The 15,415-nt window shown below is 43.1% G+C and overlaps 1 protein-coding gene across 4 annotated transcripts in view; it reads left to right on the top strand.

The window, feature by feature from the left end:
• Positions 1-15,415, top strand: part of MRTFA (myocardin related transcription factor A) — a 178,912-nt gene that overhangs the window by 25,096 nt on the left and 138,401 nt on the right. For 3 of the 4 annotated variants that reach the window (XM_084644568.1, XM_084644565.1, XM_084644566.1), the window contains exon 4: positions 7,529-7,793. In XM_084644568.1, coding sequence (XP_084500694.1) covers positions 7,529-7,793 — 265 coding nt within the window. The remainder of the gene's footprint in view (positions 1-7,528; positions 7,794-15,415) is intronic. The other variant, XM_084644567.1, reaches the window with a different exon arrangement.

Raw genomic sequence — 15,415 nt, 5'->3', positions numbered from 1 at the left:
AACTGTTGGCTCTCCCCAAGGCACAGGACCCCAGAGGACAGTACGACAGTGAAACAATCAGTCCCCCTCGACCCTGTGCTTGCTGATCATTTTGGGGCTCCTGTGGGTTATGTGCGCTCGCTTTGGGATGGGCAAATTCTGCTATTGTGTAGACTGTGCTTGTCTTTAAGTATGGACAAATCATTGCTCTCTCTTGTGTGAACAATGCTGCCTCTGTTAAATGTTGCATTTTGCCTTTACAGATGCAACCTTGAGATCTCAGCCGTCTGTGTTATCACCGGCCAAAAGACTCCAAAGAATTAGTAAGAGGCCATGTAGAAGCAAAGAGGACATTATAGAATCATAGAATATCAGGGTTGGAAGGGACCTCAGGAGGTCATCTAGTCCAACTCCCTGCTTAAAGCAGGACCAATCCCCAACTAAATCATCCCAGCCAGGGCTTTGTCAAGCCTGACCTTAAAAACTTCTAAGGAAGGAGATTCCACCACCTCCCTAGGTAACGCATTCCAGTGTTTCACCACCCTCCTAGTGAAAAAGTTTTTCCTAATATCCAACCTAAACCTCCCCCACTGCAACTTGAGACCATTACTCTTTGTTCTGTCATCAGCTCTCACTGAGAACAGTCTAGATCCATCCTCTTTGGAACCCCCTTTCAGGTAGTTGAAAGCAGCTATCAAATCCCCCCTCATTCTTCTCTTCTGCAGACTAAACAATCCCAGTTCCCTCAGCCTCTCCTCATAAGTCATGTGTTCCAGTCCCCTAATCATTTTTGTTGTCCTCCGCTGGACGTTTTCCAATTTTTCCACATCCTTCTTGTAGTGTGGGGCCCAAAACTGGACACAGTACTCCAGATGAGGCCTCACCAATGTCGAATAGAGGGGAACGATCACGTCCCTCGATCTGCTGGCAATGCCCCTACTTATATATCCCAAAATGCCATTGGCGTTCTTGGCAACAAGGGCACACTGTTGACTCATATCCAGCTTCTCGTCCACTGTAACCCCTAGGTCCTTTTCTGCAGAACTGCTGCCTAGCCATTCGGTCCCTAGTCTGTAGCGGTGCATGGAATTCCTCCGTCCTAAGTGCAGGACTCTGCACTTGTCCTTGTTGAACCTCATCAGATTTCTTTTGGCCCAATCCTCTAATTTGTCTAGGGTCCTCTGTATCCCATCCCTACCCTCCAGTGTATCTACCTCTCCTCCCAGTTTAGTGTCATCTGCAAACTTGCTGAGGGTGCAATCCATGCCATCCTACAGATCATTAATGAAGATATTGAACAAAACCGGCCCGAGGACCGACCCTTGGGGCACTCCACTTGATACAGACTCCCAACTAGACATGGAGCCATTGATCACTACCCGTTGAGCCCGACAATCAAGCCAGCTTTCTATCCACCTTATCGTCCATTCATCCAGCCCATACTACTTTAACTTACTGGCAAGAATACTGTGGGAGACCATGTCAAAAGCTTTGCTAAAGTCAAGGAACAACACGTCCACTGCATTCCCCTCATCCACCGAGCCAGTTATCTCGTCATAGAAGGCAATTAGATTAGTCAGCATGACTTGCCCTTGGTGAATCCATGCTGACTGTTCCTGATCACTTTCCTCTCCTCTAAGTGCTTCAGAATTGATTTCTTGAGGACCTGCTCCATGATTTTTCCAGGGAGTGAGGTGAGGCTGACTGGCCTGTAGTTCCCAGGATCCTCCTCCTTCCCTTTTTTAAAGATGGGCACTACATTAGCCTTTTTCCAGTTGTCCGCGACCTCCCCCGATCGCCATGAGTTTTCAAAGATAATGGCCGATGGCTCTGCAGTCACATCCGCCAACTCCTTTAGCACTCTCAGATGCAGCGCATCCGGCCCTATGGATTTGTGCTCATCCAGCTTTTCTAAATAGTTCCGAGCCACTTCTTTCTTCACAGAGGGCTGCTTACCTCCTCCCCATGCTGTGCTGCCCAGTGCAGCAGTCTGGGAGCTGACCTTGTTCATGAAGACAGAGGCAAAAAAAATATTGAGTACATTAGCTTTTTCCACATCCTCTGTCACTAGGTTGCCTCCCTCATTCAGTAAGGGGCCCACGCTTTCCTTGACTTTCTTCTTGTTGCTGACATACCTGAAGAAACCCTTCTTGTTACTCTTAACATCTCTTGCTAGCTGCACCTCCAGGTGTGATTTGGCCTTCCTGATTTCACTCCTGCGTGCCCGAACAATGTTTTTATACTCTTCCCTGGTCATTTGTCCAATCTTCCACTTTTTGTAAGCTTCTTTTTTGTGTTTAAGATCAGCAAGGATTTCACTGTTAAGCCAAGCTGATCGCCTGCCATATTTACTATTCTTTCTACACATCTGGATGGTTTGTCCCTGTAACCTCAATAAGGAGGTTTAAAATACAGCCAGCTCTCCTGGACTCCTTTCCCCCTCATGTTATTTTCCCAGAGGATCCTGCCCATCAGTTCCCTGAGGTTGTCAAAATCTGCTTTTTTGAAGTCCAGGGTCTGTATTCTGCTGCTCTCCTTTCTTCCCTGCGTCAGGATCCTGAACTTGACCATCTCATGGTCACTGCCTCCCAGGTTCCCATCCACTTTTGCTTCCCCTACTAATTCTTCCCGGTTTGTGAGCAGCAGGTCAAGAAGAGCTCTGCCCCTAGTTGGTTCCTCCAGCACTTGCACCAGGAAATTGTCCCCTACACTTTCCAAAAACTTCCTGGATTGTCTGTGCACCGCTGTATTGCTCTCCCAGCAGATATCCGGGTGATTGAAGTCTCCCATGAGAACCAGGGCCTGCGATCTAGTAACTTCCGTTAGTTGTCGGAAGAAAGCCTCATCCCCCTGATCCAGTGGTCTATAGCAGACTCCCACCTCAACATCACCCTTGTTGCTCACGCTTCTAAACTTAAACTAGAGACACTCAGGTTTTTCCGCAGTTTCATACTGGAGCTCTGAGCAGTCATACTGCTCTCTTACATACAATGCAACTCCCCCACCTTTTCTGCTCTGCCTGTCCTTCCTGAACAGTTTATATCCATCCATGACAGTACTCTAGTCATGTGAGTTATCGCACAAAGTCTCTGTTATTCCAGTCACATCATAATTCCTTGACTGTTCCAGGACTTCCAGTTCTCCCTACTTGTTTCCCAGGCTTCTTGCATTTGTGTATAGGCACTTGAGATAACTTGCTGTTTGTCCTGCTTTCTTAGTATGAGGCAGGATCCCTCCCCTTTCGCGTTCTCCTGCTCATGCTTCCTCCCGGTATCCCACTTCCCCACTTACCTCAGGGCTTTGGTCTCCTTCCACTGGTGAACCTCGTTTAAAGCCCTCCTCACTAGGTTAGCCAGCCTGCTTGCGAAGATGCTCTTCCCTCTCTTCATTAGGTGGAGCCCGTCTCTGCCTAGCACTCCTCCTTCTTGGAACACCATCCCATGGTCAAAGAATCCAAAGCCTTCTCTCTGACCCAGCCTTCGTAGCCATTCGTTGACTTCCACAATTCAATGCTCTCTACCCAGGCCTTTTCCTCCTATGGGGAGGATGGACGAAAACACCACTTGCGCCTCAAACTCCTTTATCCTTCTTTCCAGAGCCATATAGTCTGCAGTGATCCGCTCAAGCTCATTCTTGGCAGTATCATTGGTGCCCACGTGGAGAAGCAGGAAAGGGTAGTGGTCCAAGGCCCTGATGAGTCTCGGCAGTCTCTCCGTCACATCGTGAATCCTAGCTCTTGGCAAGCAGCAGACTTCTCGGTTTTCCCGGTTGGGGCGACAGATAGATGACTCAGTCCCCCTGAGGAGAGAGTCCCCGACCACCACCACCCACCTCCTTCTCTTGGGAACAGTGGTCGTGGAACCCCCATCCCTACAACAGTGCATCTCATGCCTTCCAATCGGCGGAGTCTCCTTCTGTTCCCTTCCTCAGATGTATCATCTAGTCCATTGTCCGCATTAGTACCTGTGGAGAGAACATGAAAACGGTTGCTTACCTGTATCTGCGCTGCTAGTACATGGATGCTCCCCTTTCTTCTTCAGGAGGTGACATGTTGCCAAATTTCTTCACTGTCCTCTTGAAGTAATGCAGCAGTCCCTTAATGAAAATCAAAAAGTGCAGGAGTGGCGGGAGAGTGAAAGGAGGGTCCGCCAGCAGAATGCGGAATGCCAGCACCAAAGCACAGAGCGGCTGCTAAGCATTATGGAGCACCAAGCGGATTCGATACAGGCGCTCGTAGCTATGCAGGTGGAGCACTACCGCGCCCGCCCCCCCTGCAGCCCTTGTCACAAAACTTGCCCTTGTGCCCCCATGTCACCTCCAACCTACTTTTCCCCACATCTGGGTTCTTATTGCCACCAGCTGCCTCCAACACCTGTAGCTTCACCACCCAGCCCTGCAAACCATGACCCTTACCCACTGCACTCAACCCCCATCACCATGCATTTTAGCTAGCCTGAAGTGCAGCACTCCAGACAGGAAGGCAGAGTATGAGAACGGGACATACGCAAATCTGTGATTGAATCGTTCCCCACTCCACCCCACCCCCTTGCCCTTTCTGTTTCCCAAGCAGTTGTGTTTCTTTTTAATGAATGAATTTTCTTTTAAATAAATGGATTTTTTTTGGCTTTGAAAACATTCTTTATTATTGCATAAAGTAAAAGATACCTTAGCCCAGGAAAGCAACAGGCACTGCAAGTCAGTGTAGCAAACACAGATTCCTTCTAACATTGGAACCACTGCTCTTCACTCCCGTGCAGAGCACCAAACATTACTGGTGGCTTTCAGCCTCAGAGTGCTCCCTCAAGGCAGCCCTAATCCTTGCAGCCCCGTGCTGGGCCCTTCTAATAGCCCTGCTCTCTGGCTGTTCAAATTCAGCCTCCAGGTGTTGAACCTCTGAGTTCCATGCCTGAGTGAATCTTTCACCTTTGCCTTCACAAATATTATGGAGGGTACACCATGCGGATATAACCACGGGGATGTTGTCATCGGTCAGGTCCAGCTTCCCATACAGAGAGTGCCAGCGGCCCTTTAAACGGCCAAAAGCACACTCCACAGTCATTCTACACCGACTCAGCCTGTTGTTGAAATGCTCCTTGCTGCTTAAAGGGAAAGCAGAGTCTCCGAGGATCACAATGGGCATTTTGTCTTCCCCTATGGTGATCTTCTGGTCTGGGGGAAAAAAAGTCCTGGCTTGCAGCTTCCTGAACAGGCCAGTGTTTCGAAAGATGTATGCGTCATGCACCTTTCCGGGCCAGCTGTGTTAATGTCAATGAAATGCCTACGGTGATCCACAAGCGCTTGGAGAACCATAGAGAAGTACCCCTTCCAATTAATGTACTCAGAGGCTAGGGGGCTGGTGCCAGAATTGGAATCTGCGTCCCATCTATTGCTCCTCCACAGTTAGGGAAACCCATTTGTGCAAAGCCAGCCACAATGTCATGCATGTTACCCAGAGTCATGGTTCTTCTGAGCAGGATGCGATTAATGGCCCTGCAAACTTGCATCAACACGATTCCAACGGTCGACTTTCCCGCTCCAAAGTGGTTAGCGACTGATCGGTAACTGTCTAGAGTTGCCAGCTTCCAGATTGCAATAGCCACCTGCTTCTCCACCGTCAGGGAAGCTCTCAATCTTGTGTCCTTGCGCCGCAGGGTGGGGGCAAGCTCAGCACACAGTCGCAAGAAAGTGGCTTTTCCCATCTGAAAGTTGCCACTGCTCGTCATCCCAGACTTGCATAACAATGTGATCCCACCACTCAGAGCTTGTTTCCTGAGCCCAAAAGCAGCGTTCCACGGTGGTGAGCATGTCTGTGAATGCCACAAGCAATCTCATGTCATATGTGTTATGCTAGTCGACATCATCATCTGACTCCTCACTGTCAGTTTGTAGCTTAAGGAATAACTCGACTGCCAAACGTGACGTGCTGGCAAGACTCATCAGCATATTCCTCAGCACTTCAGGCTCCATTCCCGCAGACTGAAAGGGAAGACAGCGCGCGCAGTACAAAAAACATTGCAAGATGGTGCCAAATGTGGACTGAAGCACAGGGATTGCTGGGATGCAAAGCGATGCATCATAGGGTGTTGGGACAGGACCCAGAATGCCCCGCCCCCTTCCCACAAGCCACAGCGCCAGAATGGGAAGAGGTCCTCTGTGGGATAGCTGCCCATAATGCACTGCTCCCAATGCCACTGGAGGTGCTGCAAATGTGGCCACACCAGTGCGCTGTCAGCTGTCAGTGTGAATCCATGGCAGTGCTTTCCCTACAGCGCTCTCTGAGGGGTGGTTTAACTCACAGCGCTCTACACCTGCAAGTGTAGCCATGCCCTTAGGCTTTTACACTGTTTGGAGGGTTTTCTAGATTAGATAGAGATTTCCTGCTGAATTTACCTTTTCTTCATAGCTAGCTCACAACTCTTTAAAATGGAAATTTAGCTTCTGAAAAGCCTTCAGATTGAGGCATGGCTTCAGCACAGCCAAAGTAGTGCAGGGCTGTCTGGCTTCTCAGTCTAGAAGCAGTGCTAAGGAGCAGGAAACTGCCATACCTATCAAGTGCATGTGAATGGTCCAGTATAAATTGCCATTACCATGTAAATATTAATGTTAGTAACCATTTTACTGATGATTCTCATATGGAAGCCAGCCAGTCATCCAGTGTGCTTCAGTCTGTGTAGCTGGATATACTACTCGTGTCTTGGATGTTCCAGACATTTGAAAGGGAGTTGCATGAAAGGACAGCTGTGAATTTTAAATATTCACATTTAATCTGATTGTTAATTCAGATTTTGGATAACTGAGGCTCTTAATCTTGTCCTTTACATTACTATTGTTCAGAGATTAAAGAGGAAAACGCCTCAGTTTGTTTACTCTGTGTAGCTGACAATACTTTAAGATTGTTTTCTCCATAGTAAACTTTCACTATTTACATGGATTTTTTGCATAATGGGGAAAGATGGCAACTTTTTAGGTGTGAAAATCTGTGTGTAAAACCACAATGGCAGGTGAACGCGTGCATTTAGTCCCTGAAATTACTTTCTTCATTTTAAGAAAATGACTAGATTTTAAGTTGATAATTAACCTTTTAAGACCATATATTGCTATAAAACAAGGGGATCCCTTAAAAAGAGGTCAGCAGGGAAGCTGAGTAAATGTGGTTAACTGGAAGATTAGGAAAGGCAAGCAGAATCAAGCTTGTGATCTTTACCCTGCTTGAAAATGTGGGCATTGAATTACCAATAGGTTGAGGATGCTGACCTGATAGATGGGTAGAGGGCAGGAGGAGGGTGATCATGCTCAGTAGCACGGCTAGCAAGCAGACTCAGCAATGATTGTGTTGAGGAGAAGAAAATGCCATATGAGTTTTTAACCCAGTGGGTGTACTGGGTTTGAATGACTAGTGATGGGTTTGAATTGAACTCAGTTGAAAATGAATTCTAACAAAGATCTAGAAATAACATTGTTTTTAAATGTAGAGATACCATCTACAGCAAGGGAGGTGGGATAGTTCACTGTATAATAAGTACCAAACTTGTGTTCTCTGTCCCTTCAGCAGGTTGCCATCACGAAAGCCAAAGTGGATTTCTCCGGTGTGGTGTGCCTGCCCCCTTCCGCCATTGCTGGAAATGGGCTGGACGGAGGAGGGGCTGGCGAAAATGATGATGAACCGGTGTTGGTGTCGCTTTCTGCGGCACCAAGCCCCCAGAGCGAAGCTGTTGCTAATGAGCTACAGGAGCTCTCCCTGCAGCCCGAGCTGACCCTGAACCTTCACCATGGCCGAAACCCCAATCTCCCTCCGTTAAGTGAGAGGAAGAATGGTAAGTGGCACAGTTATCTGTGATGTCTTTGTTCCTGGTAATCCGGCTTCAGACGATACAGCAAGTTGACATGGCACATGCTTTGAATACAGTGCCACTTACATTCATAATATATAATTAATATGAACAGTTTGTAATCCAGAGCAGGTATAACTATGAGAAACTGAGGCAGAGCAGAAGAAGATTGACTTCTATGGAGAAGGATTGGTGACTTGTGTTGGCTTTTGAAGTCCCAGAGGACTCTAACAACGAATGCTTGTGGGTTATTGACCTGTGTAATTGGCAGTATAACTATCCCATGCTGTGTGGTGGTTAAGAATTGTGCAAAACCAAAAGATAAAAGCAAAGGAAGTGTCATCTAATCTTTAGGCTATCGTCTTGGAGCTGGTGACTCTTCTATGAGTCGTGTTTGCCTGTGTTCCGTCAGTGAGAAATCTTTCTTGCTATGACTGGCTAAAATGGCCAGTTAAGTTTATTAAAGTTGTGAAGGATCCTGAATTCAGAAACAGCAGATGAGCTAAGCCTGACTTTGTGTGGACACATCACCTAGGGCCTGATTCTGCAAGGTACAGTTGATGCTGAATGCTCAACCCTCATTGACACCTTTTTGTTTATAATTGCAACCCAACAAATCTCAAATTGGGAAACTTGAAATGGCTGTGGAGGCCATTGCTCAACATTTGGGGGAAAATGACTCCTAATTAACTGTGGTGGGTTAATTTGGGGCAGGGAGACTTTCAGGATGGATAAAAAAATTGATTAAAGAAAAAATTTGCATTTTTTGGGTTTAAGTTAAATACAGGTTTATTTTAAAAATGTATTTAAAATTACATAGGTTTTCAACTTTATATTTAAATACCTAAGCTGCTTATCTATTAAAATAATTTAATTTAAATACAGAAAATAATACTATGCAGTACATGTTTGCTGCAAAGTTTTAAAGAACTTACTGGCTAAGCACCTGGAACCAGTTTGTTGAATTGCTAAATCAGCTTTTGAGAGCAGTAGCCTCTTTTGGTGGTGCCAAGAGAATATTTTCTTTTTCAGTTTATTCGACTAGTTCAGTTCAGTGACTAGTTCATCCAAAGTTAAGAAAACTATTGGATGTTGAAAAGTAGGAAACCTTGTTTTCCTCTTCCAATCTATAAATTAAAAATCTGAGTGTGAAGATGAAATTGTCTAGTTTTAAAATCTTGAAGGATCATAACCAGAAACAGTTTACAATTCTCTAACTATGAATAATACTTTCTTTGTTGAACAAATCAGTTTGTTTTAAATACAAAACATGTTTTAATAAACTTTTTGATAAATGTTTTTATGTATCTATCACACTTAAAGTTGTTTTATTTAATACAAAAATTTAGATGTTTTTATGCATTTTAAATTGAATTTTAATTTAATCCAAATAGAATTTGGCCCAAATGACAAGTAATAAATTAATCGCCTAGTAAGAAAGAAAATGTGCATCACTCACCATTTTCTAAGGTGATAAAAATGTAAAATGTAAGAATCTGAATAAATGTAAATTAAGCTATGTAATAGTTTAAATAAATGCATATAGATACACTATCTTTGTGGTTAGCAAAAAGAAGCACCAAATTTAGTGTAGTGATTTTATTTAGATTTCAGAGTAGCAGCCGTGTTAGTCTGTATTCGCAAAAAGAAAAGGAGTACTAGTGGCACCTTAGAGACTAACCAATTTATTTGAGCATACCATCTCAAATGCATGCATCTGATGAAGTGAGCTGTAGCTCACGAAAGCTTATGCTCAAATAAATTGGTTAGTCTCTAAGGTGCCACTACTACTCCTTTTCTTTTTGGTTTTATTTAGTTGCAAATCAACATGTTTTAATGGATACCAACCAGTTAGAATCAGTCTTTCTTTAGAAAAACAACTAAAATCTACAAATGTGGAATGTGATTAAAATCAGTTATTTCAATCAAGGTTTCCTGCTTCCTGATTTAAATCATGATTAAAATTGATGATTTAAGTCAATGTACTCTGCTTTTTGGGCTTATCCATTTTTTTGACTCAGGAAAGCTGGGAATGCCTTTCTCTGGAGGCTAACCCAATTACCTGTGTAACCTAGAGGGGTTTTCCTTAGCAACAAAAGTAAATCTCTTAAATGGGACAGGTAGGAAGGCAAGGGGAATTATTCATCCCAGCCCTTTCCCCTTATGCTGTGGTTACAATGTCCGCAGTTGAATATATTCCAATGGAGGTTATGTTTTATTTCTTGAGGCACGTCTCCTTGAGGTACAGCACTTAAGGATTGAGTCTATAGCTATATCACTGCGGGCTGTCATGTACTTAGCGCAAACAAGTTAAACAGGGTTGGGTCTGGAAAGTACGTGAATGGAAGCACCTCTCCACCCACATTTTTCCTCAAGGGGAAACTAAAGGTACTGCAGGAAATGGTGTTAGTGATTGATTATGTGGTTCTCTGTAGGGTTGATACTGAAACAGTATCCAGCATGATAGGGGGAATTATGTTGCTGGAGGGTGCTATCTTTCAGACAAGACCTAAAGTCCAGTGTCTATAGATGGTCATGTTCACTAAAGATAACTTGTAATATTTTTGTAAGATCTACAAATGTTAGTTCTGGTGACGGGTGAGATTCCCAAGTCAGGTAACCTAAATACTTAAATTCCCCTTATAATTTCAAATGTATTCAATATTCTTCATTCCTAAAGCTGTGGTTTGTTGCTGTGTGCGTCTGAACAGCTGCTGTGTTTCATTTGTGGGCAAAGTGATCTGGGTGTGTATTTAACACTAATGCATACACACACCCATTCTGCCTATAAGATACTGTAGGATGAAAGCTGTTACATAAATACAAGTATCTACAAACTGTGTCAATGTAAAAGGACACTCTGTTTAATGGTTCATGAGTTTCTGCAATGAATGATTTTGCTTGTGACATAATATATTAATGCATCTTAGATCAATAAATTTGTTCTTTAAAAATGTCTTTATAGAAGATATTTAAAATGGAGTTCTTAGTGACATTGATGGGATATTGATATTGATGATAGATATTGACCACTGTAGTTAGTTGTTTATGTAGGTGTGACTCTATTTCCAATTATATCTTTTGTTTTAAACGCTGATCAAAAAATCTCAGCTGTTCTGCCAGTTGGGTTGACATTTGATTGCCTGAACATTCCTTAGCTTTGTCAAATTGACTAGGGAAAAATGCCATGTGCAATGGAACTGCTTCTGTGACAGCTGACCAAACCCAAGGTATTGAGCAGTGGGTAGGGTGTGGCGGAGAGATCTTAAAATGACAGAGAAATGTTGGAGGTGCCTGTGTGTGTTGAAAGGGTGTATTTCATTTGCAGTTGCAGACAGGCACTGCTGACTCAGAGCTGAGCTAACTACTCGTGTCTAGTGGCCTTCTAACAGGGGTTAAGCCTTTGTGTTCCTTAAGCTTACAAAAGACTCTCTTTCTCTTTACAGTAGATGTTTATAGGAATAAATGTTGCATGTGCAGTTACACTAAACAACCATTACTAGGACTAATCCATGTGCTTCAGGGCATAAATTGATCATTTGTCGAGGTCGAGAAGAGACTTCTCTACACAGTGTAGTATTGCACAATTTAAATGCATAATGGGAGTTTACGCTTTTCTCTGAAGCATTTGGCATTGGCTGCTCTTGGGAACCTGGACTAAAAGAATCCTGGACTAAATACGTAATCAGTCTGTTCTAGTGTGGCAGATTCTATGTTCTTACTGCTACAGAACCGAAATGCAAGAGACTATCAGTTTGTGTCCAATTTTTCCAAATCAGAGAGGTTCCTCTCTAGATTTCTCTGAACTTTATTACAATTACAAATGATCTTTGTGAACCTCACAGTGAGAAGATCTTTGGATGTCTTAGCACCCATAATCATGGTATCTGAGTGCCTTTCCCAGCCCTAAAGGCAAAAGATCAGACTTAAGAATTTCATGCAAGTTGGTCACTTTTTTTTTTAAGTGAACTCCTTGTTTAGCTTTTAATTTCAGTCACATGGGAATGATTACCTCATCCTATCCTTGGCCTCTACCCACTGACCAGTCTAGTCACTAGAAGTCGTCATCTCTATGTCCTGAGGCCATGTAAAGTGTTCTGGAAGGAGTCTGAGGCTGTCCTGGTTTCTTCTTTCATTGTTTGAATGGCTCTGCATTCAGTTATGTTATTCAGAAGATCACTGCAACTACAGGTTTGGACAGAACTTGCAGTTGCTTGTCATATTTTTGGTTTGAGTTTGGGATGCTTGCACTCTACAGAACGCCAGGGGCATCTGGGGGGAGAGACTCTACTGGTTGGAATGTGTGGAGTTTCAGTGTGGTGACTGTACTTCTTGTAACAGGCATGTATGTGCTTTAGGTATCTGAGAGCTTTCACCGTGCAGTATAGTGAATGGTTTACAAAACCATGGAATTAATTTTTTGCCGCACTGGCTAACGTAGACTGGACTCTGCTAGACATTGCAACATAAGTATCCTGTAAATGGTTTTAAGGGGCTCAAACACATTTGTTCCTACACTTACACAGTTTTTAAATTATAGATGTTAATATCTTAGATGTACTGAATAGCGTTCAGCTTCATTTAGGGAAAGGTGCTGGTGGATGTTCCTGTATTAGCACTCTCTCTACCCCCGATCAGAGCAATATTTGTTAAAACAGATTCAGAAATGGTTGTCAAGCATAGTTTGCAAATACCTTGTTAAGCTTTTTAACTTACTTTTAGCTAGCACAGTTTTAGTATCCAGCACGTATATTATTTTCTTCAGAATAATCATGCCAGAAACTATCCCCTTTAACAAGTTTTGTGGCTTGTGAACATGTTTTTAAGAGAGTAGAGTTTGCATATGCCAACAGCAATTGGGATTAACACTGAACACTGTCATGATATTACAGGGGACATGGTCTTTGTAAAACAGTCTCTCCAAGCTTATTTATTTATTCTAGAGTGGGTAGTGCTTTGGGGGTTGCCCTCTATCCCTGTATTTGGTTATCAGGTGATAGTTGTTGCCTTATTTTGTACTTAAATGTGGAAAGTACACTAAGGATGTTGTAACAGTCACACACCAAAGGCAGGAAGTTAATAGTTCTAATTGATTTGTCCTTCACACACATTCCAAGTAGGCTTGCAGTCCCCTCACAGTTGTGTGAGTAAAAGGAATGGTATGTTGGTATAAGAACAACCAGTCTGCCTTGGATAGATTTAACGGAGAAATTGTTAGTTACATGTCTTAAAAGATTATGCCTTGCCCAAACATTTCTCATGCTTTTTTGAGGCGCAGATCTTGCTGGAAATGTTGGACTAATATTGATAGGGATTATCATACAGCACAGAAATTAGTCTTTTGGAATAAATCATGGTTAAAAAATACTGTCAAATAGTGATAAGGGCAAAGTAAATAGGCAGTTAAAAGTACTTAGTGAAGGCTGTCTTTACCATTAATGCGCTGGCTTCTTTATCAAGCTTACTATCAACATCAGGTTTTGTTTGTTTCTACTGAAGACATCATGATTTTGTTTACCACCCCCCGGTTTATGCTATTGCTCTCTACTTTTTCCTCCTTCCTCTCCTCTCTTTCCCCTCTGAGGTATCAAGGTGACATTGTGTGTAACCCTGTGGTTATTTAATACAGTCCTTGTTAATACATGGAAATGGCTCTCTAAATAAGCCAGGCCCAGAGCTGGGAATTGGTCGTTTTGGCCATTTCTTCATCCTGGTCATCATATTAATCATGGCTGTATAATTGCTTATCTAAATATGTATAGACATAGTTTATTTCCCTGGTTAGCAAAAATAAACTCCAAGTGTATTGTAAAGGCTATTTTAAGTGCAAATAAAATGTTTCAGTGGTTACCAATGAATGAGTGTCAGCTGTTCCTTAGAATAAAAATTACAAATGCAAAACATGATTAAAATCAACAATTTAAATCAGGGTTTCCTGCTTGCTGATTTAAATAGTGATTAAAATTGGTGGTTTAAATCGCTTTGATTTTAAATCAGTCCACCCTGCAACTACCTATCTGTGTTAGTTTGGTAGGGGAATGTGAACACCAGTAATGGCACCTGAGTGTGGAGTAACTTCTAGGGTGCAAAATAGTGCTTTTCCTTGGTATTGGAAGGAAGGGCTTTCTGAAGGGGAAGGGAACTGTTTCTCTCATTCTTCCCTCCTCTTTCCCCCCCAAAAGAAGGAAACGCAAAGCATTTTTGTTGATAAACTAGGCGTCTCTCCCTTTGTTTATTGTGGATGTTCAGGTTTAAAATATTCTCCTATGGGTGGGCCCTGGATAAATTGTCAAGGTTCAGTTCCCTACTTCAGCTCCTCACTGTGTATGCTTATTAAGTAAAATCCTAGCCTTAAGGTCCGCATTATTATGTATGGACTGGTAGAACTGCCAATTAAGGTTGCTCAATGCTTCCCATTATAAGACACAGTTTTCAGTTGCTGTAACTTTGCCAAATTTGAAACAGGCTGAAATTTTCCATGCTGAGTGTCTTCCACTGGCTGAATTTGGAATGTTCACTATTTTCTGAGAATGAGGCTAGAGAAAAATGTTTTTGTTTTTTCAATGTTTTTAAAAAAAATTCTTGGTTAGCTTTTCTTTGGAAAGCTGTAGTGCTCCCATGTTTTGGAGCAGGGACTTGAAATTTGTCAGAGTGGCCAGTCAAAGGTCAAAGTTGTGTGCCTTTTTGCCATTTCCATGAAAGTCTGCCCTAATAAGACTAAATTATAAGCCTTTGAAAAATCGCAGTTTCCATGAGATCAGTAGAGATTTGCTGGAGTTTAACAGCTAATAATCCTTGAGCCTCTCACAGCTTCTGTGGGTGATCAGACTATACATACACCAGTCCGTCCAAGTGACTGAGGCCATGTCTATACTACCACTTATGTCGGCAAAACTTATGTTGCCCAGAGGTTTGAAAAAAACCACACCCCTGAGCCATAGAGCTGCTACACAAGTGATCTTACAATGGCAAAGGGGACTGGGATCAGCAACTTGAGTGGAGCCTGGGACTGAATAGATGAAGGGTCAGTGATGAGGTACAGCTAGGCCAGGCCCAGGTTGGTGGGGATGTGGCAAAGAGGTCAAGCTTGGGGGTTGGGCAGAAGAGTCTGGCCAACTAGAGAACTCTACTCTGAGGAGACTGGAATGAAATCCAAAATCCCTGAGTGTCTCCATTCCTCTGCTGTCAGCAAATATCTGTGGAACCCATTGACAGTGTCATCCTCTGTAGTGCTGAACCACATAGAGGGTAGAATACAACTGCTAGCAGTTAGTCCATTAGCTCAAGTGGCAGAGATTTGCGTGGTGGATCTAAACATTTCAACTCTGTGAATCAATCGTGTACATGTGTAAAATGACATGTTTTTCAGTTTGCTTTTTTAAAAGCGTAGGAAGTTACACACAAAGGTATTAAAAGAACATTAATAAGATTGCAAAGTTAAGTACTCAAAAGCGAGAAAATGAGGCAATCTTAATCCTGAACCCATGTCTGTATGCATTATGATATAGTCTTTAATTGCAGAACTATGTACAAAGTTTTCCGCTGGACCCTGCCTCAGTCAGGGCTCAGAATGGATGCTCATTAAATTAGAAGCTGTTCAATATTTT

This window comes from Lepidochelys olivacea (assembly GCF_965140295.1).
Source record: "Lepidochelys olivacea isolate rLepOli2 genome assembly, chromosome: 1".
In the NCBI taxonomy this organism is placed as follows: Eukaryota; Metazoa; Chordata; order Testudines; family Cheloniidae; genus Lepidochelys; species Lepidochelys olivacea.
Note: the sequence above shows the minus strand (reverse complement) of the source record. Positions and strands in the feature narration are given on the sequence as shown.